The sequence below is a fragment of the Emydura macquarii genome, unplaced genomic scaffold, assembly GCF_026122565.2.
Source record: "Emydura macquarii macquarii isolate MOO-44397 ecotype Brisbane River unplaced genomic scaffold, CSIRO-AGI_Emac_v2 contig_3470, whole genome shotgun sequence".
Classification (NCBI taxonomy): Eukaryota; Metazoa; Chordata; order Testudines; family Chelidae; genus Emydura; species Emydura macquarii.
The window spans coordinates 8,468,208-8,493,215 of NW_027133607.1; the positions used below are offsets into that span (position 1 = coordinate 8,468,208).

General features: G+C 43.5%; 1 protein-coding gene across 1 annotated transcript; it reads right to left on the reverse strand.

The window, feature by feature from the left end:
- Positions 1–656: 656 nt before the first annotated feature.
- On the reverse strand, positions 657–14,447 carry LOC137144518 (carboxypeptidase A2-like). The gene is made up of 11 exons (XM_067534881.1): positions 14,383–14,447; positions 11,132–11,213; positions 9,468–9,602; positions 8,710–8,805; positions 7,206–7,307; positions 6,181–6,282; positions 4,530–4,640; positions 3,970–4,060; positions 2,819–3,018; positions 1,214–1,298; positions 657–844 (listed from the first exon to the last, which is right to left on the reverse strand). Exons 1-11 carry the CDS (start codon positions 14,445–14,447, stop codon positions 657–659), a joined length of 1,257 nt encoding a protein of 418 aa, XP_067390982.1.
- Positions 14,448–25,008: the final 10,561 nt, after the last annotated feature.

The following is a 25,008-nucleotide window of genomic DNA, read 5'->3' on the forward strand; positions in this document are numbered from 1 at the left end:
GGCAAATAATTCCCACCCGCTCTGAACCCACAAACAACTGCCCCCCCCAACGTTGTAATTCTCCCATCACATGCCTGCCTCCACCCCAATGGCTTCTTCACCTATCATAGAATCATAGAGTTGGAAGGGACCTCAGGAGGTATCTAGTCCAACCCCCTCCTCAAACCAGGACTAACCTCAGCTAAATAATCCCAGCCAGGGCTTTGTCAAGCCGCAGCTTAAAAACCCCTAAATGGCCTATCTAGGAAATGGCCTGTATTTTTTGCCTGATGCGGCACAATTACCAATAATAATGGCAGTCAAATTGTCCACCTCTACTCTGGCTTTAATCACAGGCTGCTGCCTGTGTTTCTTTGTGATGAACCACAAATGGGCCTTTACAGAATATTGGCCTGGTCCTAAAACGTGTGATGATGCTGTGTAAGAATTCCTCAGATGGAAAAGCAAAGGCAGGGACAAGAGATGTGCAGCAAGGAATCTTTACAGACAGACGCATCTCGCAGTAGTTTGAATGTACACACGGTTTTTCATCAGTTGAAGACACTACTACATCAGTACAGCTGTCTACAGCCTGCCAAATGAATCAGATTTTTGGTGTGTTTTCTAAATGACTATTGACTTTGGTTTTTTTACACTGTTGATTTGCCTCCCCACTTCTAATATGGATGGTCTTTCACATGCTCCATGATCTTCATCAGACCTAGCCAGGTCTCTTCTGCAGTAGGGATGATTTGACTGGCTGGCAGAAGGAAACCATAGCGACCCGTGTCTCGCAACTCAAAGGCGAAGGAGTATTTGATGCCATAATCATAGGACCAGTCAATGCTGCCTCCACTGGCTTGGTCTGAAAGAGAGAGAGAAACCACACTGGGTGAGATAAATACTGCATTGAGCAGACTTGTATCCATGTGTACCCATGCTGGCAAGTGGATGGAGTCAACTGGAGGTGAGCATGCTTGCTATAGTTTGGGATTGGGTCCTATATGAGGAAGTAAAGGGGCTTATTAGGGCCCAGTATGCACCACTCAGCCTGGGCGAGGGCCCTGTGAAAGTAACATAGGTAGGTCAGCCTGTAGGGGGTCAGCTGGCAACCAATGAGGGATCCCATCGTTACAAGGACGGACCTTCTAGTGGGTAAAGTCCCTGCCTTGAGGAGTGAGGGGTGGACCCTTCCCCCAGGACAGCCCATCAAACTGAGAACAGCTAAACTTACAGATCGTCGAGCAAATGGGACCCACTGTATACTTGGTGCCATACAGTGAAGTCAGAGCACTGGCAGCAGCGTTCCCCACGGCATCCTAGAGGGAGCACAGAAGAGTCAGGAAGAAAAATCAAATTACGAAGTTTAAATGTTCAAATTTAAACAGGGGAGAGTTTCCACCCCAAACTTCATTTAAGAAAATAGCCAACCTGGTTTAGAGCCAATTCTCACCCACCCAAAATTAGTTGTACCAAATCTATTAATGTTTTAATTGCTAGATATCTGGGCACTAGCTATAGCATCCACACTGTTTACAATGTTTTGGGAGGTGATCATAGGAATTGTCATGTCAGATCACCCAGTGGTCCATCCAGTCCAGTATCCTGTCTGGCAGTGACTCACAGGGGAAGTTTCTTCCTAAATCCCATGGGTTAGTGGTTGGCGTGTGCTTTGCATCATGAAGCTGTACAATGCTTCAAAAATACTAACATTGTTATTATTTTGCCCTATTTAATGTAACTGCAGCTGTTCCCAGACTTAATGAGAATCAGGACGTCAGGACATTGGGACTAAATCCAGAGTGTGTGAGTGTACAGTGTTGGGAACTGGGAGGAGAGACACCACCTGTTCACAAAAGTAAGAATTTCTATTATAAAGATACTGTCTTCTTCTTCCTTGCATTAATCCCATCAAATAGGGTCTGCTATATCAGTTCTCTCCCTCCAAAATGCTCTGTTCAGTGCCATATACTTTGTCACACCACATGCTAACAAGTCTTCCTGTATAACATCCCCCACTTCTTGGGTCGGCCTCTCTGTCTTTTTCCTTCAGTCTTGATCTGTTGGGACTCTTTTATCCACACAGTTGTCAGGACTGTGCTTTACATGACCAAACCATCTGAGTCTCCACTCACTCACAGCAAGACATGGGTCCAAAATAAGCAGAGGAAAAACAGGGTATATGGTATGTCATTTCAATAATGTGAACACTGAAGAATTATCCTTGAAACTGGATGGTCAGACAATACTGAAAATGCAAAGTTTCAAGTAGCTGGGTTCCAGAATCCAGGAAAATGTCGAAATGGAGGACGAAATTAGAGCTTGGATAATAAATTCCTGCTTCAAATGAAGAGAGATAAATGGTGTCGTATGTGACAGGAAGATACCAGCAAGATTAAGAGGCAAAGTCTATAAAACGGTGTCCATCTAGTTTTAACATATGGCACTGAGTGTTGGGCAACAAAGAAGAAACATGAGCAAATGAACTGCTCCACAGGAATACGAATGTTGAGATGGATGAGTGGTGTAAGCAAGGAAGACCACCTGAAGAATGTGTTTGTTAGAGACATGCTCAAAGCAACAGTCATACCCAAAAAAGTGAGGGAGTGAAGGCTCAGATTTTTAAAGATACTGTATGGGGCCAGATTATCATTTCAATCACACTTGTGCAACCACATTGATTTTAATGGAGTTACTCTGGTACATATAAAGGGGAGAATTTAGCCTATGACTTTTGTCTTGAAAATGTCATTTTAATACTAGGCTAACACACAAAATATGGAGGGCAACTCAGTCAGTACAGAGGGAGGTTTAGGGTCAAGAAGCTGCTGTATCTCACCAGCTCTTTGTAGTCAGCTGGGTTGGTGCACTTATACCCAAAGGGGTACAAGAGAAGCTGGGAGTAACTGTGAATGGTAAGGAAGGCTTTAATCTTCCCGTGGCTCTTGATAAAGTCTACGACAGATTGTACTTCCACTTCCGAGTTGGCTCTGGGTCCATGGTAAGAATCAGAGCAGGGATTGGTACTGGCTCCAGGACCTGTTGGTACAAGAGAGATCCAAAGGCAAATCTGTAAAACCTAATACCCAACCTGAACTCAATGCAGATTGACATAAAGATGAAGTTGCCTAATACAGTGAAAATCTAGCAACAGGTCTTCTCTCAGGGGACAAGGCCTGATATACGGATAGATGATAGAAAGATATTTAGAGAATGAAAGTTAGAAAAAGACATGCTGTTACGATTTATACAAAACTCATGCCCTCTTTTGCTCACTGGCAATCTATCAAGAAATTACTCTTATAAAATATGATTCCTATCACACTTTACCATTTTATTTCCGAACCTCTTATGATGTTGGCTTCTATACATTGGGCCAGATTTTGATCTCAGTAACACCACTGTAAATCTGTAGTACTTCCACTGGCTTTAGAAGAGTTACCCTGGATTTACACTTGTATAATAGAGAACTGAACTGAATCCACTAATGTTTGAGTAAACGTGTGAGCTGATAGATTTTTTTCTCCCAGACTAGTGCAGAAATGTAAGTCAATAAAAACAGGAAAAAATATTTGAAAATAGTTAATCTTATCCATCTCATTTTATAAAAAAATTAAAATGGAACCCTTCCAGGCCTCCATATTCAGAACTAAAAATACTGCATTTACCAGACTGTCTAGAGGCCACTCATAGAGGGGTCAGTGATTGATGTGACATCCTCAGCAGAGTGCATGTTTGGCTGTCACACTGATGAAGGAGACATTGATCCAAGCAAAGTAAGACCATGTTGAAACCTAAGTAAAAAAATCTTTTAAATTAGTAAATGTGTTAGATGCCCTGTTTAGCCTGATATACTCTGGGCATTCAGCCCTATAATGGTACAGCCGACTATGGTTTGCACCAAGTCTCCGATTGTCCCCCGGTGACAAAGGGAATCTAGAAGGAAACAGCTTCTATAGCGACAACTGTATATGAAAACTCGGCTTCTACCTCCGAAGCCTGCATCCCAGTTCCTATTTGGATCAACTCCAATGCATATGCTCCCAGAAATCTTAGAACGTGTCTTCCGCCACATACGATTCTGAAACAAAGAAACATAATGGTTTCAAAAGGAGCAAAGCTTGGTGATTTCATTAATCCTTCCAATCAGAAATAGCTACCATACCATAAGTGAAGAAGATCAGACTAGATTATCACAATTGTCCCTTCTGACCTTGGAATCTGTGAATCTATGAGTGCAAGACAGAACCCTAAAATGACTTTTTCTAGACTGACTAGGGGAATAGACCAAGGGAAGCAGTGGAAGCACTGGTGAATATCCAGTAGGGAACAATGATGGATTAGATGGCTCAATAGGCCCCTTTGGTGACCCTACCCTATTGTGATTCACCTTTACAATGCTAAAGATGTACTTGCTGAACCTGTTTTTCTAAAACTAAACTTTACCTTTTTTTTTTTTTTTTTTGATGGCATGGAAGATCATTTCATAGCTTCCAAAAGCGCCTGGTGAGGTTTGGAAATAGGGATGCAATCACACTGTGGTTACTCACGTTGGTATGAGAGAATGCATATCCATCAGGGTTTGTGGCAACCAGCAGGAAAATGTCCATTGTGTTTAACAGGGAGGTGACAGATGGATCATTCCCATACTCAGATGCAATCTAAGCAGAAACAAAGTACATTCCAACACAATTATCACTGTAATAGTTATGTACAGAGGTTGAGTTAAACAGAGCTGGAGTGTATGTACAACTGCATTTCTCTGGTGGCTTAGTCCTTTTCAGCAGAATTTAAGCTGTTGTTTAAAAATAATTAAATTTTCGGCCCTTCTTTTGGCAAAGTTAACCTTCCCAATGTGACTCTTTCTCTCTGAGACTGCAGACTGAAACATTAGCTCTGAGGTTTGTGAACCAACCTCATTCATTTCAGTGGAGCCCTGAAACTTGATGATGGCAAATAAGAGACACTTTAAAAGTCACTGTCTAGTCGTTGGTATATCATCTAATGTATTGGTGTGATTGTCTCAAACAATATGTAACTGAACAGATGTAGGGTCGTGGTTAAAGCACAGCATTGGGAGTCATAACTTGTGGATACTATTCTCAGCTCTGACAATGATTCACTGTAAGACGTTGGAAAAGCCATTTAACCTCTCTGTGCCTCAGTTTCCCGTTAGTGATGAGGCTAATAAGACTGATTTGCTGCAAAGAGGAGCTATGAGAAATAAACTGATGTAAATCCATTTGAGAGCTTTAGATAAAAAGTGCTACAGACAAGTTAAGCATTATTAACTGCATGAAAATCAATCATGCATCTGACGAAGTGGGTTTCTACCCATGAAAGCTTATGCCCAAATACATTTATTAGTCTTTAAGGTGCCACAGAACTCTCATTGTTTTGCTGAAAACAGACTGGAACTCATAAAAATCAATGTAATTGATTCTGAGTTATGTTAGATCATTATAGAATAATTGCAATGCTAATATCTAATTCTGACCGGGTTAGGGTACAAGCTCAATGCAGAAAGGAAATCAAAATTTATCTATAAAACAACTCCAGGGCCTGATTCTCTTCTGCCTTGCCTGCCGTGTAGTCATTTACTCCTGTGCAAAATGAGTGCCAAATGGCTGTAAAACACTAACAGGTCAGAATGGAGAACCAAGCCCTGGATCTGTGTAAAATATACTGCAGAATTATGAATAAGCTGTTTTCTCAGAGCACGTGGTGTTTTTTCTCTTAGAGGCAGTAATGAATTAATGTCTCAGTGTAGTGATAGGACTCAGTGTGTTGCTGGAAGTGCTATACTCCAGATGAGGCAAAAAACTGAATTACTGACATTTGCTGTTAAAGATCCCATTTGACTTTTCACAGGAGTAGAGCTATTAAACTTGATGTCCTGACGAAGTTGCATTTTTCATACCTAAAATTCCCCTTACAGTTTCAATTGTATACAGCATTTTTCACTACCTGTTTTAAATTTCTGTGCAGTGTTAAACACCTGCCATGTTCCACCTCGAAGTGGGTGCATTTCATGGGTGGGTGAAGTAATTCCTATAACCTTTGTTTGATAAAGTATATACAGTAAACTCTTCTGGTCTCTTTTCATGAAAGATGCTGTATATAGGTAAGGTATTCTTTTAAATGTCTAATTCATCAATAATAGCAGCCATACCAGGAGAAAAGAAAGTCAATCCACTAAACCTTTTTAGCTGTCCACAGTGCAGTAGCCTGGGTGATCCATTCTCGGGCGTGGATACCGGCATCGAGCCAAATAGCAGGACGGTTAGTTCCTCCAGTGCTGAACTGCAAAATGAAACATAAACTTTAAAAGCACTCACTAGCACGAGTCCTTTCACTTCCTATCCCGCTCTTTTTTCCACCTGAAATGTCTGAAATGATTGAAAATCAATGGCTCTGAATGGCGTTACATGGCATAAAACTGATGTGATGGAGTGGAGAATCAGACCCAGCGAGGGGATATTTGCCTTAATGTTGCCAATGGTAAACTTGCCAGATTGACCAGTTCATTGACTTAACGTTCGCATTTGCAGTTCTTGCTACAGTGTCTGCTCCCTGTCCTCCTCTGTTTCTGATAAGGAGCTGCTGTGTACACACATAGTATCTTCACCAGCCCCAAATTGGTTCATGATTCATAACTGTGGTTAAGGCAGCCAGAATCCTCCAAAACTTAAGAGTATGTCTCATTATTCCAAATAAGCATCTGTGGCTTGGTGCCACCTAAAAGCTAAGTAAGCAACACAATCACCCCCATTACAGTGGCTTTCCCATTTGGACCAGCATAAATTGAACACAGCCAGCATTTGGAATGAGTCGGTTTTTTTCTATTTTTGCAAACCAAGATTCCAGTTTTTCCAGATACTGAAGGCCCAGAGGCGTAAACCCAAGGTTCTGGTTCTTTGCAGTAATTAAAGATCCCATGGTACTTTTTTGCAAGAGTCAGGGTTGGCCCAATGTCCCGGCCAAATTCAAATGTGGCTAATTCCATAAGGCCTCCTTCTGCAGTATCACGTCGGCAAAGTTATTTTTAATCCCGTGTCTTAAAAAGCAGTGCTCAGTTCTGCTGAACAGCTGTCCCGTTAGTGACCAGTGGTGGCTGCAGTGTAGTGGTGGGTGGAGTGATTTCTCCCTGTATATGCTTGGGGATGTTTTGGATTGGCAGGTGCTATAGAAATGTAAAGTTGTCATGATATGCACAGGGATAATACCTTGAGAATGTACATGGGCCGCTTTTCATAAGACTCTCCAATCTTTTGTTTGCTCACCAGGCTGGGGTACTCAGCTGCAAGGTTATCCAGGGCTGTGTAAATCTAAAATTGAAAAGAATAATGGAGTTTATATTCTATCAAATATTTTTATGTTGTTCCTTGTGTTGATGCAGGAGCTTTCTCATCTGCAGCACTTGCTGCCTGCCGGTATTTCTCCACTTTGTTATCCGTTTCCTTTCCACTCTCACCTGAAAACACCTCTCTTCTCTCTTGCCTGTACAGCTTCATTTTCTTCTCATTCTGTTATTATCTAGTATCTCTGATGTGGAATTATCTAATTCTACCTGAAAAGGGCTAGAACTGGCTTCCTTTAAAGCCCAGCAATATTGCTCTGTGTGTAGGGCAGAGAGGGGAGTCCCTGTAGGGTATTGGTTGGTGCCATTCTCCCAAAGCAGAGACCTGAGCCCTCACGCCTTGGTATTGTGCTAGCACTAGACCTCCAGACTGATCATTAGAGCAGCATGGAAGATGGTCTGTCATCTCACACACTGCCAGTCACAGCCACCATTAGATGGAAGAAAGTGGTATGAAATCAGTTGTTTGCCACACTTAGTGGACCTATCTCTGATCTCAGTCATTCCAAGGTAAATCTGCAGTTACTCCGCAGAAGTCAATAGAGTTATATTGGTACCCCTCCCCCGCCATAAAAAAAAAAACCCAGCATGAGATCAAAATCAGACACATTTTCATTTGATGAGCCCGTATACCTAGCAATTTTTATTATCTAAAATAAGTGTGGACTATGTGGCATTCAATAGCTGTACATCAAGACACAAAATAAATACAGGAGGCTGTATAATGCTGCGCAAGACAAACCGCAACACATGAATAAGTCATTGATCCATCCAGTCTAGTACAATGGTTCCTGTAACAGCAAAACAGATCATGCATGCAACTATACCTAGCAGAACAGTGTGGAAGCCCAGGACTGGAATAGGAATGCTGCCGGCCTGGATATTGCTATGTGTGGGCCCCGGACTGGAATAACAAAGGTAAAGAAGCGAGAAGCAGAGGCGACTTGTGATAGGGGAGCATGCAGGGTCACCTGGCCCACCATTTCTCCTTTTGTCTCCCTGAACCCCACTGCATATCACCAGAACCTTTAAATCATGTCCCCCCACTATCAACCGTTACACGTCGCCGCTGGGGAGGAATATTGGCAAAACTGTCTGGAGAGTCTTGTTGAGCACCTGCTTGTAACAGTCCTACCTTTTAGCAACTGAGCATAGTCCCTCGCTGTGATGAATACTCAATAAACTCCTTTTAAAACAAAACTGACCTACCTGTAATGGGATTAGATATTAAGACCACTGTGGAGAATGCAGAAAGTAAGGCACGAAAGAATTCAACGTACTTATAAAGAATGTTTGAGCGGAGGTGACATGCAAAAACAGGACAGAAGAAAACAAATTCTCTCCCAAAGAGCTGACCTTGAAATACTTACCTCTTCTAAAGAGTGATACGCTGCATAGTTGAAATCATTGCTGCCACGTTCCCTTTGATTGGAGACCATCTCTTGCCTTTCTTGATCAATTACGACCTAAACCAAGCAATTCAAATCCATGAGGCAGGCCTACTTCTTTGGCAGGGTTTTAATCAAGTGTCGGAAGAGGAGACTCCACACACCGCTGCAGAGCAGCTGGATGCTTTAACTAAACTCATCTGCAGTGAAGTAAGTAACGTTCTTTGGCATTTAAATGGTCAGCATTCAGTTTCAGGCATTCATTAAGAAGAAGGCCTGAAAAAGGAGCAAGGTTGCTACTGCAAAGGGTTAACAGTAATTTAGCTGGGCTGCTGGAAATACTGCTTCTCAAGAGTGCCCCCAGTTCTCTGCCCAACAGAGATGTTTTTCTCACACTGTCATGTAGGGTTCTAGTAGTTCGAAGCGCGGCCAACATCATTCTTGGAAAAGTTAGTCAGACTATGAATAGCTTAGTTACATGGTCTACAAAGAATAGTAAAAAGAGGCCTATACGTGGAACTTAAAACTTAAAACAAGCCCTGCGTCACTGAGCTGGCACCTGTCGTGAGATCAGTAGCTGGCTTTCAGAAAATGTAAGGAAACCTGTATTGGTGCAGGTACGCTTACGAAAGGCAGGGATCTTTAGCTCTGTGTATTGCTTCTACTACAAATAACATCAGTGAGCATAAATGCAGGGAATAGGGAGATAAATCCTGCAACAGTGAAGTACTTTTGTCTACCTGCAGGTCTTTGAGCAGGATAGAGTACTCGATGTGGTGGGACTCCAGGAAGACTTTGACTGCTTGGAGACTGGCAAAGGGGACTCGGATATCCACAGGAAGTGCTGGATTTGAGGGGCGTAGCCAGAAATCAAGCTGAAGAGAAGAAAACCAATCCAGGTCAGGGAATCATTTCAGAAAAATTGACTTTGGGGAACATCTCTCCAGGAGCCCTAAAAACATCTAAATCCCCCAAGTTGGGATAATGCCTGTGGTTTTGTATCACTTCACACTTTAGCATCATATTCCATTATCTGAGAATCTCAAATCACTACAGAAACAGTCATTATTGGTCTTCATAACACTCTTGCAACATATAAATATTACTGTCCTCGCTTCACAAATACCTTGCATTTTCACTGACATCAGCAGCACTTCAGCAGTGTAAGTGGCAGGAGCTTTAGTCCCATATCTATTATGACTGTCTTGTATTTTCCCTTTACCAACTATAGTTTCAAGAAATGCTCTATATATAGACGCTTATATGATACTATGTACATTGCTTTTGCTTCTTTTATAGTGTTGCATTTTTATCTTGCATGTATATAATACAAACCAATAAAATAGATTAATTTCAAGAGAAGTTCTTACCAATTGTGATAAAATCTATAATGCCTCGTGTTTTACGTCATGCTTTGCTTCTTCATAACACAATACATACATTAACTAATTCATTTCATAATGCCACTAGGAGAGCAGTATATAAATATCATCATTCCCATTTTAAAAGAAGGAAACTGAAGCATAGAGAGGTTTAAAGTAACTTGCTTTTGGTCAAGCACACTCAGACACAGGATCAGAAATCATTAGTTCTTGTTTCCAGGATGGGGCTAGGATCACGCCCCTTATACTGAGCATGAGCCAACAATGTGATGCAGTCGTGAAAAAGACTCAATATTATGCTGGGGTATGTTAACAGAAGTATCATATGTAAGACATGGGAGATCATTGTTCCACTCTGTTTGGCACTGGTGAGGCTTCAGCTAGAGTACCGTGTTTAGCTTTGGGCGGCATGCTTTAAGAAAGATGTGGACAAATTGGAGAAAGTCCAGAGGAGAATGACAAAAAATTATAAAAACCTTGCTTATGAAGAAAGATTTAAAAAAACCTGGGCTTTTGTTTAGTCTTGAGAAAAGAAGACGGGGTGGACCTGATAAAAGTCTTTAAATATGTTAAGAGCTCTTGTAAAGAGGATGGTGATTAATTGTTCTCCATGTCCACTGAAGATAGGACAGGAAGTAGTCAGATTAATCCGCAAGAAGGGAGATTTCGGTTAGATATTAGAAAAAACTTGCTAACTATAAGGGTAGTTAAACACTGGACCAAGGGTGGTTCTGGAATCCCGATCACTGGAAGTTTTTAAGAACAGGTTAGACAAACACTTGTCAAGGATAACATAGAAAGAATTGGTTCTGCCTTGGGGCAGGAGGCTGGACTAGATGACCCCTCAAGGTCCCTTCCAGCCCTACATTTCTGTTATTCTAGTCTATTATTATTTTTATTTATTTACGGTCGTTCCCACATTGTTAAGCAATTTCCAAACAAAACAGGAGGCACAATCCCTGCCCTGAAGAACTCACAATCTGAAAGATTAACAAACACCTGGAGAAAGTGTAATGACACACCTGAAGATGTTCCAGTGTTTCCAGCAGCTGTAGCTTGCTAATCTGTTCTTCACTGCTTGCTTTGACCCGAAGAACCTGGTCTCTACAAAAAATGAAATAAGTCTTATCAAATGAGTTTATGGAAAAAAGATCTTGTCACATTAACTTGCTATTATTTTTTTATTAGATTACAAGTTTGGCTGATAAAGGTAAGATTGTGTTGATGTAACATACTTAGATTTCTGTAAGGCATTTGACTTCGTACCACATGATATTTTGATTAAAAGACTAGCATGATACAAATTCACCAGGACATATATTAAATGGATTAAAATCTGGCTAGCTAAGAGGTCTCAAACTGTAACTGTAAATGGGGAATCAACATGAAGTTGGTGTGTTTCTAGTGGGGTCCAGCAGTCATCAGTGCTTGGCCCTATGTAATTTTATCAATGACCTGAAAGAAAATATTCATTACTGATAAAGTTTGCAGATGATACAAAGACTTGGGGAGTGGTAAGGCATGAAGAGGACAGGTTACTGAAACAAAGCAATCTGAAACACTTAGTCAGCTGCGCGCAGTCAAACAATATATGTTTTTTCACGGTCAAATATAAAGCCATAAGACGAGGAACAAAGACTGTAGACCATACTTACAGCATAGTTGACTCTATCCTGGGAAGCAGTGACTCTGTAATAGACTTGGGGGCCATGATTAATCAGCTGAACACGAGCTCCCAGTGTTATGCTAAAAGGGCTAATGTGATTCTTGAATATATAAACAGGGAAATATGGAGTGGGAATAGGGAGGTTACATTACCTCTGTATTTGGCACTTGCGTGACCGCTACTGGATATTGTCTCCAATTTTGGGGTCCACAATTCAAGAAGGATTTTGAAAAATTGGAGAGGCTTCAGAGACGAGTCACGAGAATGATTAAGTGATTGGAAAATGTGCCTGATAATGAACGACTCAAGGAGCTCAATCTATTGAGTTTATCAAAGGAAAGATTAAGGGGTGAGTTGATCACAGTTTATAAGTACCTACATGGAGAAGAGACATTTGATAACAGAGAGCTCTTCAGTCTAGCCTACAAAGGAATAACAAGATCCTAGGGAAGCTGAAGCTAGACAAATTCAGACTAGAAAGAAGGTGTAATTTTTAACAGTGAGGATAATTAACCATTGGAACAACATACTAAGGGTTGTGGTGGATTCTCCATCAATGGACATTTTTAAATCAAGGCTGGACCTTATTCTAAAATATATGCTGTAGTTCAACCACAGCTATTGGACTTGAAGCAGGAATTAATTCAGGGAAGTCCGATGGCCTGTGTTATGCAGGAGGTGAGACTAGCTGATCACAATGGTCCCTTCTGGCCTTGGAATCTATCTCTATTAAATCAGCTCAAGAGTTTGATGTAACTCAGGTCTTCATTCTTTTCTTCAAAAGACAGGAGCCCCAAAGGCCAATAATCTCATGAGACCACAGTGCTTACAAGCCTCCAGCTATGGCCAAAAGAGTCGTTTTGCATTTCTTTTATTCTGTCTTTCTTTCCCTCCCATTGTCTCCTTTGTATGTAATTTGTCTTCTTAGATTGTAAGCTTTTCTGGGGTAGGCACTGTATCTTTGAATGTGTTCTTATAACCCCTAACACAATGGGGCTCTGATTGGAACCACTAGAAGCTACTGTCACATACATATTAAATCATAATAATAATAATCATAGAGCCCAGTACCTTTCCCATGATTGCTCTGCTGATGCAGCTGGGAGGTCTGCATCTCTGATGGTGCAAAACTGCCAGCTGAGTTGTGCTCTTATCTTGGCTAGTAATTACTTTTTTCTATTGCCCCTTGGCCTTCAGTCAGACAGTAGAAACTTGTACAGAACAGATACAGCAGGGAAAACAGCAGCTCGAGTTTCCCCTCCTAATATACCTTACTTCTAATCTGGTCAGACCACTCTTAATGTGAGAGAGAAGTATCCAGGCTCCTATCAATCCTTGGCCACTCTACTTAGACTATCAAGAAAGTTTCAAATTATGTGTTAATTAAATAGGCTTTTGTGATGTACAGATGTTTGTTCACTGGGATCTGGTGTCTATTTCCTACATCCTAGTGAACATCCATCAAATTTTGTACAGTATTTATTCAAGTTCTTATACACTTAATGAGATTAAAAGGCAACAAGCTTAAAGCAGATACATTTTAATGCAATGTGTGAATAAAGTTGGGTAACTTCATGCTGCAAGATATTATAATACAAATTGCTTAGTCAGGTTCTGTAAAAGATTAGACATGTATACAAAAAAAAAAAAAAAAGAATCTGCAGGGACACTACTTAGGATAAAAATTGACAGAGGCTATCAATCTTCATGTTTGAGGAGCACAGTTGAAGCTGTTCTGTGCAAAACTTTGGGATTGAAAGGAACAACCCTTGCCCAGGATTGGGGTTAAGTATAAACTCATACTATTTTATGAGGTTCATGAACCTTTGGAGCTACCCTTGGCCCACTTTTGAGTGAACTTGGGGCCAGGTTATGGTTCTGAATCTAAACCACATGACCATTGACAGCTTCAACTAAATTTCACTTTTCATTTTTTGGCTTACTCAAAATTCCAAGCAAAACTCAAGAGATTGTAAACAAAAGATGGGCCTGAATCAGAACTCTGAATCTCAGCACTTTTGTGCTCTGGGCAAGTTTGGATCTGGAACGTGATTCTAATTTTCCCTACGGGACCCTATTTCTATAATGAGCCAAACCAAGACCATGGGTCCAAACATTCTCAAACTTTGTGGCAAGATTCAGAGTTAGTTCCAGATCCATACTTTTGAGGCTGGTCCCTAGCTCTATAATAAACTGAAGCAAAATCCTGGGTAAACCTGAACTTTGGGGAAATTTGAATCAATCCACAACCAAACTCTGTAGCTTGGACCCAACTCTCTTGTGAACTCAGATGAATCTAAACTAAAGAAATTGTTTCCTGAGACCCCTGAGAACCAAACTGCTGAGTGCTCTACGGCTCTAGCTGTCCTGCATTATAGGAACTTCAGCCCTTCCTCTGGAGCATTGAATGTCAAAAAATGTCACGATCCCTCTGAGATGTGCAGAAAGGGCCAGGATGATATTTTGTGAAAACTAATTAGCTAACGAAAAGCAAAGTAAATGTGCCCCAAACTGACCTTTTCAATTAAAGCACTCAAAGAGGAAAAAAACCAGTTTTAGAATAACATGGTCTCTGAATCGGAGATCTTCTATTAAAATGTAACTCACCCAACGAATGTTTCTAGGCACCACGCAGCCCCAAGAAGGGCACTGAAGAACAAAATCAACCTCATGTTTGAAGGGCTCACCAGAAACAGGAGACCGATGATCTAGCAAGCAAGGCCATATTATATATGGGACTTGACCTCCCCCTCTCCCCCCGCCCCGCGACTAAAGTGGTATCTGCATCCCCATATGACTGAATTCCCACATATATCAAAACTCTCAAGGTGGTTGGCAGATAAGGATGTAATTTCTCCTCTCAGGGTATTTTCCACTCTGATGTTATGATACTTGGCAGCTTGCTGGGCCAACTTCAGCTGACCCAGGAAGGTGTCACGTTCAAAGCTTCGCTGGCAAAGCGCTATGTGCCCCAGAGGAGATTTAACCCTAGAAGGAGATGGTGTTTCCCCCAGTGGAGCTGGAGGCAGCTTTAACTCCGGCTGGACACGCACAGGAGTTCCACTGCCACTCCGCCTGCCCCAGCCATTCCCCTTTTCCACAAGCCTGGCCACTTCTGGCACTGCAGTGGCTCTGTTGCTGTAACTAAGGTGGTCGCCATTTTGCCCCGTCGCACCCTGGTACCTCAGCGGAAGTTCAACTTAGTCCCTCAATGAATCTGTCCCACTATACTTAAGCTGGAGGAACTCTGTTGCACCTGCTGTGGAAAGAGATGTCCTCACTAGGCCATGCCAAGGCAATGATATTTATATTTTTAAATAAACACCTCTTATACGTCCATTAGCCAGCACGGTGTGCTGGGTACCTTTATTGTCTGTAGCCAAATTTTATTTAAATGAGTCATTCCCTTGAGCCCTCCTGTCCTGTGTTTTCATGCAGGTTCTGTCTACCTAGCTCAGATGGCTTCACGCAAACAAAAGCCCAAATATAGCTCCAGTGAAGGCAAGTCATGTGGTAATACCCCTGGAGGAATTCTCATCTAATGAACTGCTCTTCCCACGAGGAGGTGGCGTGGGATTAAAGAAATGCTGGGACAGCCATTTTCTTGTCCTCTTGGCTTTGCAGCGAAGGCAGAGTTGTTCTCTGATCCAGGGGCTGCCCATATTCCTTTGCCTCCATGCTATCTTTCTCCGCCGAAGGCTGGCTGTGGTGGGGATATACTCTGTTTCACTTTCCTTCCACGAGGATGCCTCTGAACCCAAGTCCTCGCTGTCTATGTCTGAGGAGTTGCTATCACAGACCGTCTGCTGGCTGAGCCTTGGGACAAACCTGGCTTGCTTCCTTTCTAAGTAGGCCCTGGCTGCCGCCACTTCTGAATAGTCAGCGGACTGGCAGCTGTGCTTTTTGTTTTTCCCATTGAAAAGCTTGCTGAGGAAATTCCAGACGTTGAACCTTCTGTGATTCATGCAGGCAGAATCCCTGGGAACTAACAGAAGACAAGAAAATATCTTAGCTGCACTGTAATCCACAGTGACCCGAACTCCACAGCAGTCGTGCCTTCAGTTTCCCCTTCCCTTGAAGGGCTAGGGAGGCTGCTAGAGGGTAGGCAAACCTGACATTAAAATATATCCTCAGAGACAGCAGTGGGTAAAGTTTACAGCAGTGGATAAAGACCACATCCATACAGCTTAAAAAACCCATGGTTGGCCATGCCTCCCTTGAGGAACCTCCCTTATGTCTACCCTAACCCTCCCTGTTTTAGTTTATGACCACTGCTTCTTATAATATGTTCTTAGTCAACTTCAAATAGGCCTCCCCTTTATGATGTTCCCCTCCACTTTGCAGTCAAGGACACCCTAGGAGCATGGCAAGGAAACATTGTACAAACACATGGCTAACACATAGAATCATCATCGAATCATAGAATATTAGGGTTGGAAGGGACCTCAGGAGGTCATCTAGTCCAACACCCTGCTCAAAGCAGGACCAGCCCTAACTAAATCATCCCAGCCAGGGCTTTGTCAAGCCAGGCCTTAAAAACCTCTAAGGATGGAGGTTCCACCACCTCCCTAGGTAACCCATTCCAGTGCTTCATCAACTTCCTAATGAAAAAGATTTTTCTAATATCCAGCCTAGACCTCCCTCCACTGCAACTTGAGACCATTGCTCCTTGTTCTGTCATCTGCTACCACTGAAAATAGTCTAGCTCCATCCTTCCTGGAACCCCCTTTCAGATAGTTAAAGGCCGCTATCAAATCCCCCCCTCACTCTTCTCTTCTGCAAACTAAACAAGCCCAGTTCCCTCACTCTCTCCTCATAAGTCCTGTGCTCCAGCCCCCTAATCATTTCTGCTGCCCTCCTCTGGACTCTCTCCAATTTGTCCACATCCTTTCTGTAGAGGGGGACCCAAAACTGGACACAATACTTCAAATGTGACTTCACCAGTGCCGAATAGAGGGGAATAATCACTTTGCTCGATCTGCTGGCAATGCTCCTACTAATGCAGCCCAATATGCTATTAGCCTTCTTGGCAATAAGGGCACACTGCTGACTCATATCCAGCTTCTTGTCCACTGTAACCCCCAGGTCCTTTTCTGCAGAACTGCTGCCTAGCCAGTAAGTTCCCAGTCTGTAGCTGTGCATAGGATTCTTCCGTCCTAAGTGCAAGACTCTGCACTTGTCCTTGTTGAACCTCATCAGATTTTTTTTGGCCCAATCTTCCAATTTGTCTAGGTCACTCTGTATCCTATCGTTACCCCCCAGGGTATCTACCACTCCTCCCAGCTCAGTGTCATCTCCAAACACGCTGAGGGTGCAATCATGGACAGCCTTGGCCTCCAGTGGATCCTGGGTTTTTGGGGCTGAAACCATTTTTCCAGGAGGAGCAAACCCTCCTCCTCTCCCTCCATGATCTTCCACTAGAGGCTGGAACGCACCACTCTTAAACTTCCTGTTTCCAAAAGGAGAATAACCTAAGTAGAGTGTAATTTGACCCTTAGGTCATATCCTTCAAGGATCTGTACAGAATTAATGGAATGATCCTACCTGTCTTCTCACTTAGTTCCTTCAAAACAGGACAAGAGAACCTGTGCTTCATTTAGAGCAATATTGCAGCCCACCATATTATACACCATGTGACTTCAGAGCCTGCTAACCTGGGCTGCTAAACGTTAACCAGTCCCTCATGGCCACTCTCGTTTTGTAGTAATGAATATACTGTGCATGAATTGAGGAGAAGGCAGGATATCTAATCATTGCATAGCACTGGCAATGGCAAAGAGAGATGGGGGGTTCTTGAAGAGCCTTTAACTACCTGAAAGGGGGTTCCAGGGAGGATGGAACTCGGCTGCAGAAGTAGGAGCAATGGTCTCAAGTTGCATTGAGGTCTAGGTTGGATATTAGGAAAAACCTTTTTCCCTAGGAGGGTGGTGCAACACTGGAATGGGTTACCTAGGGAGGTGGGGAATTTCCATCCTTAGAGGTTTTTAAGGCCTGGCTTGACAAAGCCCTGGCTGGGATGGTTTAGTTGTGGTTGGTCCTGCTTTGAGCAGGGGGTTGGACTAGATGACCTCCTGAGGTCCCTTCCAACCCTCATCTTCTATGATTCTGTGAATCTGTTTATCATTATTTTTGCACTTATTTGTAGTCTTTCTATTTTATCACTATCTTTTCAACAGTGAGATACCCAAATCTGTACACACTGGATCAAATTCTGCTCTGTTCGTGCTGGAGTTCATGTGAAGTTCATGCTGTTCAGTGGTGTTATTCTGGATTTACACTTATGTAAATGAGAGAATTTTTCCCATTATTCGAAGCAGGGTCTCACTGATGGATCATACAGAGGAATTAATGCCCCCTTTCAACTAAAAACACTTCTCTTTAGAGATCACATTTTACTTTTTAATCATCGGTCCAGTATCCTGCTTTTTTAAACCCTTTTGATAGCCTAATAGAACTCAAATTTACCTTTTGAATTGCTAGTCCCTTCCTCAGAAGGCAGTCTTTTCTCTTGGTATTTCAGGAGAATCTGTGTTTCAGGAAAACATGAAAAAAATGGTGTGGCATTTGCTAGTCAGAAGGATTTTTAATAATTTCTACTCAGTGGAATATATAACACTGTTTCTAAAAATATAAGTGGGCTAGTGAAAGATGTCATCCTGACTGCCCTGGAGAATAAAGTTGATTATTCAAAGAACACGTGTAACAACGGCAGCAGCAGTGCAAGATTCTCTACATTGCACTATTGCTGTGCCTCAACATTGACCTGGAGGAAACCTTCCAGTGGCAGGAGTGTTCAATGTTTTTGGCCTTTCTGCTGAGGCAGCCAATAAGGGTGTGGGACAATAAATGCTAATGAGCTTTGTGGTGAGAACAGTTATCCACTGAGAACTGGACTGAGACCCCAAATTTATTTCACATGGGTCACCAGATAGTCTTTGGGTGGCAATAACTTTCATTACAAATGTCAGCTGGGCTTGTACCAATGATGCGGAGGTGAAGGACTCTATCCATTACCACTCCTCGAAGGCATCCAGTTCAGCACCTCATAGCACAATTTATTATTAATTACTGATGATTAACTATTAATTATTATAAATAATACACTGTTTTTTAAAAAGAAAGATAAAGGCATTCTATTGTCCCAAATGCAGCCTTTGTTTACGTGTATCTTCTTCAAATGGCCTCTTGGAAAAGTCCTGAGTGAGGAAGGAGTAGGAACTTCAGGATTTGGTCCATTATATGTAAAGAGTCATCAGCACCACTTTGAGACAGCGGTCCTCATTTTGATCTCATTTGCACCCTTTCCTGGGTGCCCATTTTACACCATTGTAACAACACTCTCTTCCACGGAGTTACTCTTGATTTTTACACAGGGGTAAGCACAATTAGAATCAGGATCTTTAGCTTCCGATAGTCTCCCAATTTATTGTGCGTCTGAATTGTGCTATGAGTTTATAATAGATAATAAGGAAGGCTGCAAGTCTATCAGAAAGGTCACGGAAGTCATGGATTCTGTGACTTTCCACAACCTCTGTGACTTCTGCAGCTGCAGCGGTGGGGGCAGCTGACTTCAGGGCCACCCAAGCGGTTGCCTTGGGGCGGCCCTGGGGTCGCTCCTGGAATGGCTGGCCCCGGTAACTGCCTGAGCGGCAGTCCCAAGAGTCAACCCTGGGGACCACTAGGGCAACAGCAATCCCAAGGGCAGCCTGAGCAGTGTTAGGAGAAGCAGCTGCGGGGGCGACCCTGGAGTCCATCGGAAAGTGGTCCCCAGGGGTGTCAGAGCAGCGGTGGCCAGGGGCAGTCATCCCTCCTGATGCAGAGCAGGGGCCAGCTGTCAGCCCCTGGGGACCCCCAGAGCAGTGGCACTCCGGGAGCAGCTAAGATTTAGTCATGGATATTTTTAGTAAAAGTCATAGACAGGTCACGAGCCATAAATTTTTGTTTATTGCCCATGACTTTTCCTAAAAATACCCATGACTAAATCTTAGCCTTAATTATAAGATCCTTGGAGCAAAGACTATGTCTTCTCTTTGCATTGTAGGATGCCAAGCGCACTGATGGAGCATAGTAATAAATAAAATAATAATAAAATATCTTTTTACATTACAAACTCTGTGAACAGGGATAGTCTTTTTGTTATTTATGTGTACAGGGCCTAGCATAATAGAGTCCTGATCCCTGACTGGGGCTTCAAGATGCTGCCAGAGTCAAATGAATTAATAAAATAATAATACTCTTACCCAAATATAAGCACGGTTGATGAGAATTATAGCCAAAATGCCAATACAGTAGGAAAGGAGGATTTGCCCCACAATCCCACAAAGATCTTCACCATCCCCATCACACTCCCTGTAATCTGCTTCTTGGCTGGCGATGGAGTCTAGAGGGCCATTATGTAAATAAAGCCACCAAAAATAGAGAAAAGGGAATCCCATTGAGTTTAGTTGATTAAGACACAGCACAATGTTGTTTCTCTCTAAGGAAATGGGATAAAAGAGGTCAGGGGGTGGATTTTAATACACCGTGTGGTACCTTGGTAACCTATTGTTGACACTTAGGAGCTATCACAAGAAGTGATCAGAACATGTTGATGACATCATTCTTGGAACCATAGTAACATGGATGTGTAGTCTAAGCACAAGGAAGTCCAATTGCACTTATGTGAAGTTGCATTTGCTCCATACATTATGTGTTTAGGTCATTTAGACCTATTCCTTTGAGGTACTGCATGCCCTCAACTCCATTTGAAGTCCATAGGAGCTCAGGAAACTCTGCCTCCTAGGATGGGATGCCTAATGTCGCATGAAAATTCTGTTTCCATTTTACGCTTCTAATGCTTTTGTTCTGATGTTTGGGAAATGGATCAAAGATTGAAGGGCTTCCAGAACCCAAACCATTTGATTACGCAATGGCCCAATGGGCTGGCTCTAGAATTCCATCCTTCACCCCCCTCTTCTTCTCTTTCCTCCCTTCCCCAGGGCAACAGTCTCTTCTTTCTATGTGCCTGCTGTGGGCAGCTGCTGTGCCTGTTTTCGGGCGGCTGCGCTGCCACTCCTAAATATGTGTTTGATGGCCAGCTGCAGTTCTGGGTCCCTCTTCACTGCTCCTCCTCACTGCTGCTGTTCTTCTCATAGTCCCTCTCTTCTAGCTCCCACCCAGCCTTCTCACCTCAAAATATTGTGTTGCATCAAAATGTCACTGTGATATATCAGTGCTCTATCATGTTGTGTCAACATATTATGTTGCTTCAAAATAGTACAGTGTTGTGTTAATATATCATTAGTTCCCATTGGTGTATTACTGTGTTGCAGTGAGAGTCATGTTGCAACAATATCACCATGCCGTATATCATCAACACATCACCCAACATGTCACCCCATCATATGGATACACCCTTATGTCATGTGGAAATATCTTTAGGATGCACTAGTTCAAGATGGTGCTGCATTAAGATATCATACATTCGTGTGATCATATCACCTTGTGTAACAGAGTACTTCAAGTCAAAACACAAAGTTGTGCCAATGCACAATAGCATCACATTGAAACTCTGTTGTGCTGTAACACTGTGGAGTTGCACTAATGCATCATCACAATGCCATAGATGCAGGTGAATGTGCTATTGTGTGTTGTCAATGCAGCAGTACGTTAAGGTCATGATGGCTGTTGCTGTGTGGCATGGTAATACTGCAGCAATATGTCACTGATGTCATGCCTCCATGTCATCTCATGGCATAATATTGTCACAATGGTACTCAAATGTATCACTAACATCATGTTGACATATCGTTGACATGCCAGTGTCACTAAAGTCAAGTTGATATGTAACGGTAACATCACAATGCTTCAGTGTGTCACTAATGTGATATGTCACACAGGGAGTGATAATATAACAGTGACATATCAACAAGTCACTCATTTCATGTCCCCATGTCACTTGGTATGGTAACATTAATGACATGGCAACATGTGATGCAGCAACATTACAGCCACATGCCAGTGTATCACTAACATCATGCTGGCATGTCACTATGTGGTGCAGTAACATTACAGAGACTTCCTTTAAAAGCTGGAAGTCACATCCTACTAAGGAAAATAGAAAGGAGAATAAAACTTGGCACATCAAGGTGTAAAAGTACAATTAAGCAGTGTGATGGGGTGCCTGCCCCTCACTGGACAGGAAAGGGTTAAGAGGGCCCTTGGAAAGGCAGCCAATAGGAAGGAACTGTGTGGCAGCCAATCAGGGCCTAGGAGGCCAGTGTATAAAGGAGGACAGAGCAGAGCAGCACAAAGCTAGAACCTCCCAGGAACTTGAAGAGGAAGGAGTGTTAGTACCCTGGACAGAGCAGTGGCTGGCTGCTGGGAATCAGCAGAGCCAAAGGCCCTGAAGCAAGGGTGGGGAAGGTGCAGGGGTGGTGCTGCAGGGAAGTGGCCCAGGGAAAGCTACAGAGGAGTTGGGGGAGAAACAGTGAAAGGCTGCCACACCTAGGGTCCTGAGTCAGGACCTGGAGTAGCGGGTGGGCCCGGGTCCCTCCCTAACCCCTGATAGCCATGGGACTGGTGGCAGGGCTGCAGTGGCCACCATGGGAAGTGACCTAGAACAGACTGCAGAATCCCCCTGAGGGGGGAAGAGGGCCGAGTCATGGGAGAGCAAGTCGAGTGGAGACAGGACTGAGCACGAGACACCGCAGAGAGAAGCATCTGCCTGGCTGAGGGCTGATTTCCCCTGATAACCAGCAAGAGGTGCCAAGGCGGGGTGTCCCACTGTGCTACAAGCAGGCAAAAAGAATTTGAAGAGCAATTAGGAAAAGGTACAAAAACTGACAGCAAAATACTTTTTAAGTACATCAGAAGTAGGATGATCAAGGTGCACTCAAGGAAGACAAAGTTGTTGCAAAGAAGCAAAATGAATTTTTTGCATTGGTCTTCACTGCAGAGGATTCCCAAACCTGAGCCATTCTTTTTAGATGATAAATCTGAAGAACTGAGATGTCAGTAGGGTAGGTTTTGGAACAAATTGATAAATTAAACAGTATTGTAATAAGTCACCAAAACCTACGGGTGCTCAAATATGAAATTGCGGAACTACTAACTGTGGTATTGTAACCTATTGCTCAAATCAGACTCTGTACCAAATGACTGGAGGATAGCTAATGTGACACCGATTTTTAAATAAGTTTCCAGAGGCAATCCTGGTAATTACAGGCAGCTGGTTTAAAACAAACATACAGAAGTACTTCTTCACACAATGTACAGTCAACCTGTGACATTTCTTTCCAGGGAATGTTGTGAAGGCCAAAAGCATAACTGGATTCAAAAAAGAATGAAAAGTTCATGGAGGATAGGTCCACCAATTAGCCTTGATGGTCAGGGATACAGCCCCATGCTCTCTGTGTTCCTAAGCCTCTGACTGCCAGATGCTGGGACCAGACAACAGTGGATGGATCACTCGATAACTGCCTTGTTCTGTTCATTCCCTCTGAAGCATCAGGTATTGGCCACTGTCAGAAGACAGGATGTTGGGCTAGACAGACCATTGGGCTTACCCAGCATGGTCATTCTTATGTTCTGTTCTTATGCGTCACTGTCATGTGGACATGGCACTATGTGGCACTGGAACATTATAGCCAGGCATCAACACATCACTAACGTCATGCTGATGTGTCACCGTAACATTACAGCCATGCACCAACGTGTCACCAGCGTCATGTTAATGCATCACTGTGTGGCACTATAACATTATGGTCACTAAAACATCACTAAAGTCACACTGATGGGTCACCTGTGGTGCAATAACATTATGACCACGCACCAAGGCATCAGGCTGATGTGTCGCTATGTGGTGCTGTAACATTTCAGCTATGCACCAAGGCATCACTGATGTCACACTGACATTTCACCATGTGGCACTGTACCATTATGGCCACGCTCCAGCACAGCACTGATGTCATGCTGATGTGTCACCATGTAGGGCTGTAACATCACAGCCAAGCACCAATGTCACACTGAGGTGTCACTGTGCGGTGCTGTAACACTACAGCCATGCACCAATGTTACACCGAGGTGTCATTGTAACATTACAGACACGCACCAATGTCACACTGAGGTGTCATGGTGTGGCACCGTAACACTATGGCCACGCACCAATGTCACACTGAAGTGTCACCATGCGGTGCTGTAACGTTACGGCCACACACCAATGTCACACTGAGGTGTCACCGTGCGGCGCTGTGATATTACAGCCACGCACCAATGTCACACCGAGGTGTCACAGTAACATTACAGCCACGCACCAACGTCACACTGAGGTGTCACCGAGGTGTCACCGTAACACTACGGCCACGCACCAAGTGTCACCATGCGGTGCTGTAACATTACGGCCACACACCAATGTCACACTGAGGTGTCACTGTGCGGTGACGTAACACTACAGCCACGCACCAAGTGTCACCATGCGGTGCTGTAACATTACGGCCACACACCAATGTCACACTGAGGTGTCACTGTGCGGTGACGTAACACTACAGCCACACACCAATGTCACACTGAGGTGTCACTGTAACACTACAGCCACACACCAATGTCACACTGAGGTGTCACTGTGCGGTGACGTAACACTACAGCCACACACCAATGTCACACTGAGGTGTCACTGTAACACTACAGCCACACACCAATGTCACACTGAGGTGTCACTGTGCGGTGACGTAACACTACAGCCACACACCAATGTCACACCGAGGTGTCACTGTAACACTACGGCCACACACCAATGTCACACTGAGGTGTCACTGTAACACTACAGCCACACACCAATGTCACACTGAGGTGTCACTGTGCGGTGACGTAACATTACAGCCACGCACCAATGTCACACCGAGGTGTCACTGTAACGTTACAGCCACACACCAATGTCACACCGAGGTGTCACTGTAACGTTACAGCCACACACCAATGTCACACCGAGGTGTCACTGTAACGTTACAGCCACACACCAATGTCACACCGAGGTGTCACTGTAACGTTACAGCCACACACCAATGTCACACCGAGGTGTCACTGTAACGTTACAGCCACACACCAATGTCACACCGAGGTGTCACTGTAACACTACGGCCACACACCAATGTCACACCGAGGTGTCACCCTGTGGCGTGCGTCACTCCTGCCACAGACGCGAGGATGGTGGCCCCGGCTGGGAGATGGCGGCGGCGCTGAGGGAAGGCGGGCACT

Excerpts from the sequence above, each read along its gene's own strand:
- LOC137144518 (XM_067534881.1), bottom strand. The coding sequence starts at position 14,447 with ATGAGGTTGATTTTGTTCTTCAGTGCCCTTCTTGGGGCTGCGTGGTGC. Across the intron at positions 11,214-14,382 it reads TGCCTAGAAACATTCGTTGG|AGACCAGGTTCTTCGGGTCA; the intron begins GTGAGTTACATT and ends CATTTTTTGTAG. Across the intron at positions 4,061-4,529 it reads ATGCATTCTCTCATACCAAC|AATCGTATGTGGCGGAAGAC; the intron begins GTGAGTAACCAC and ends TCTTTGTTTCAG.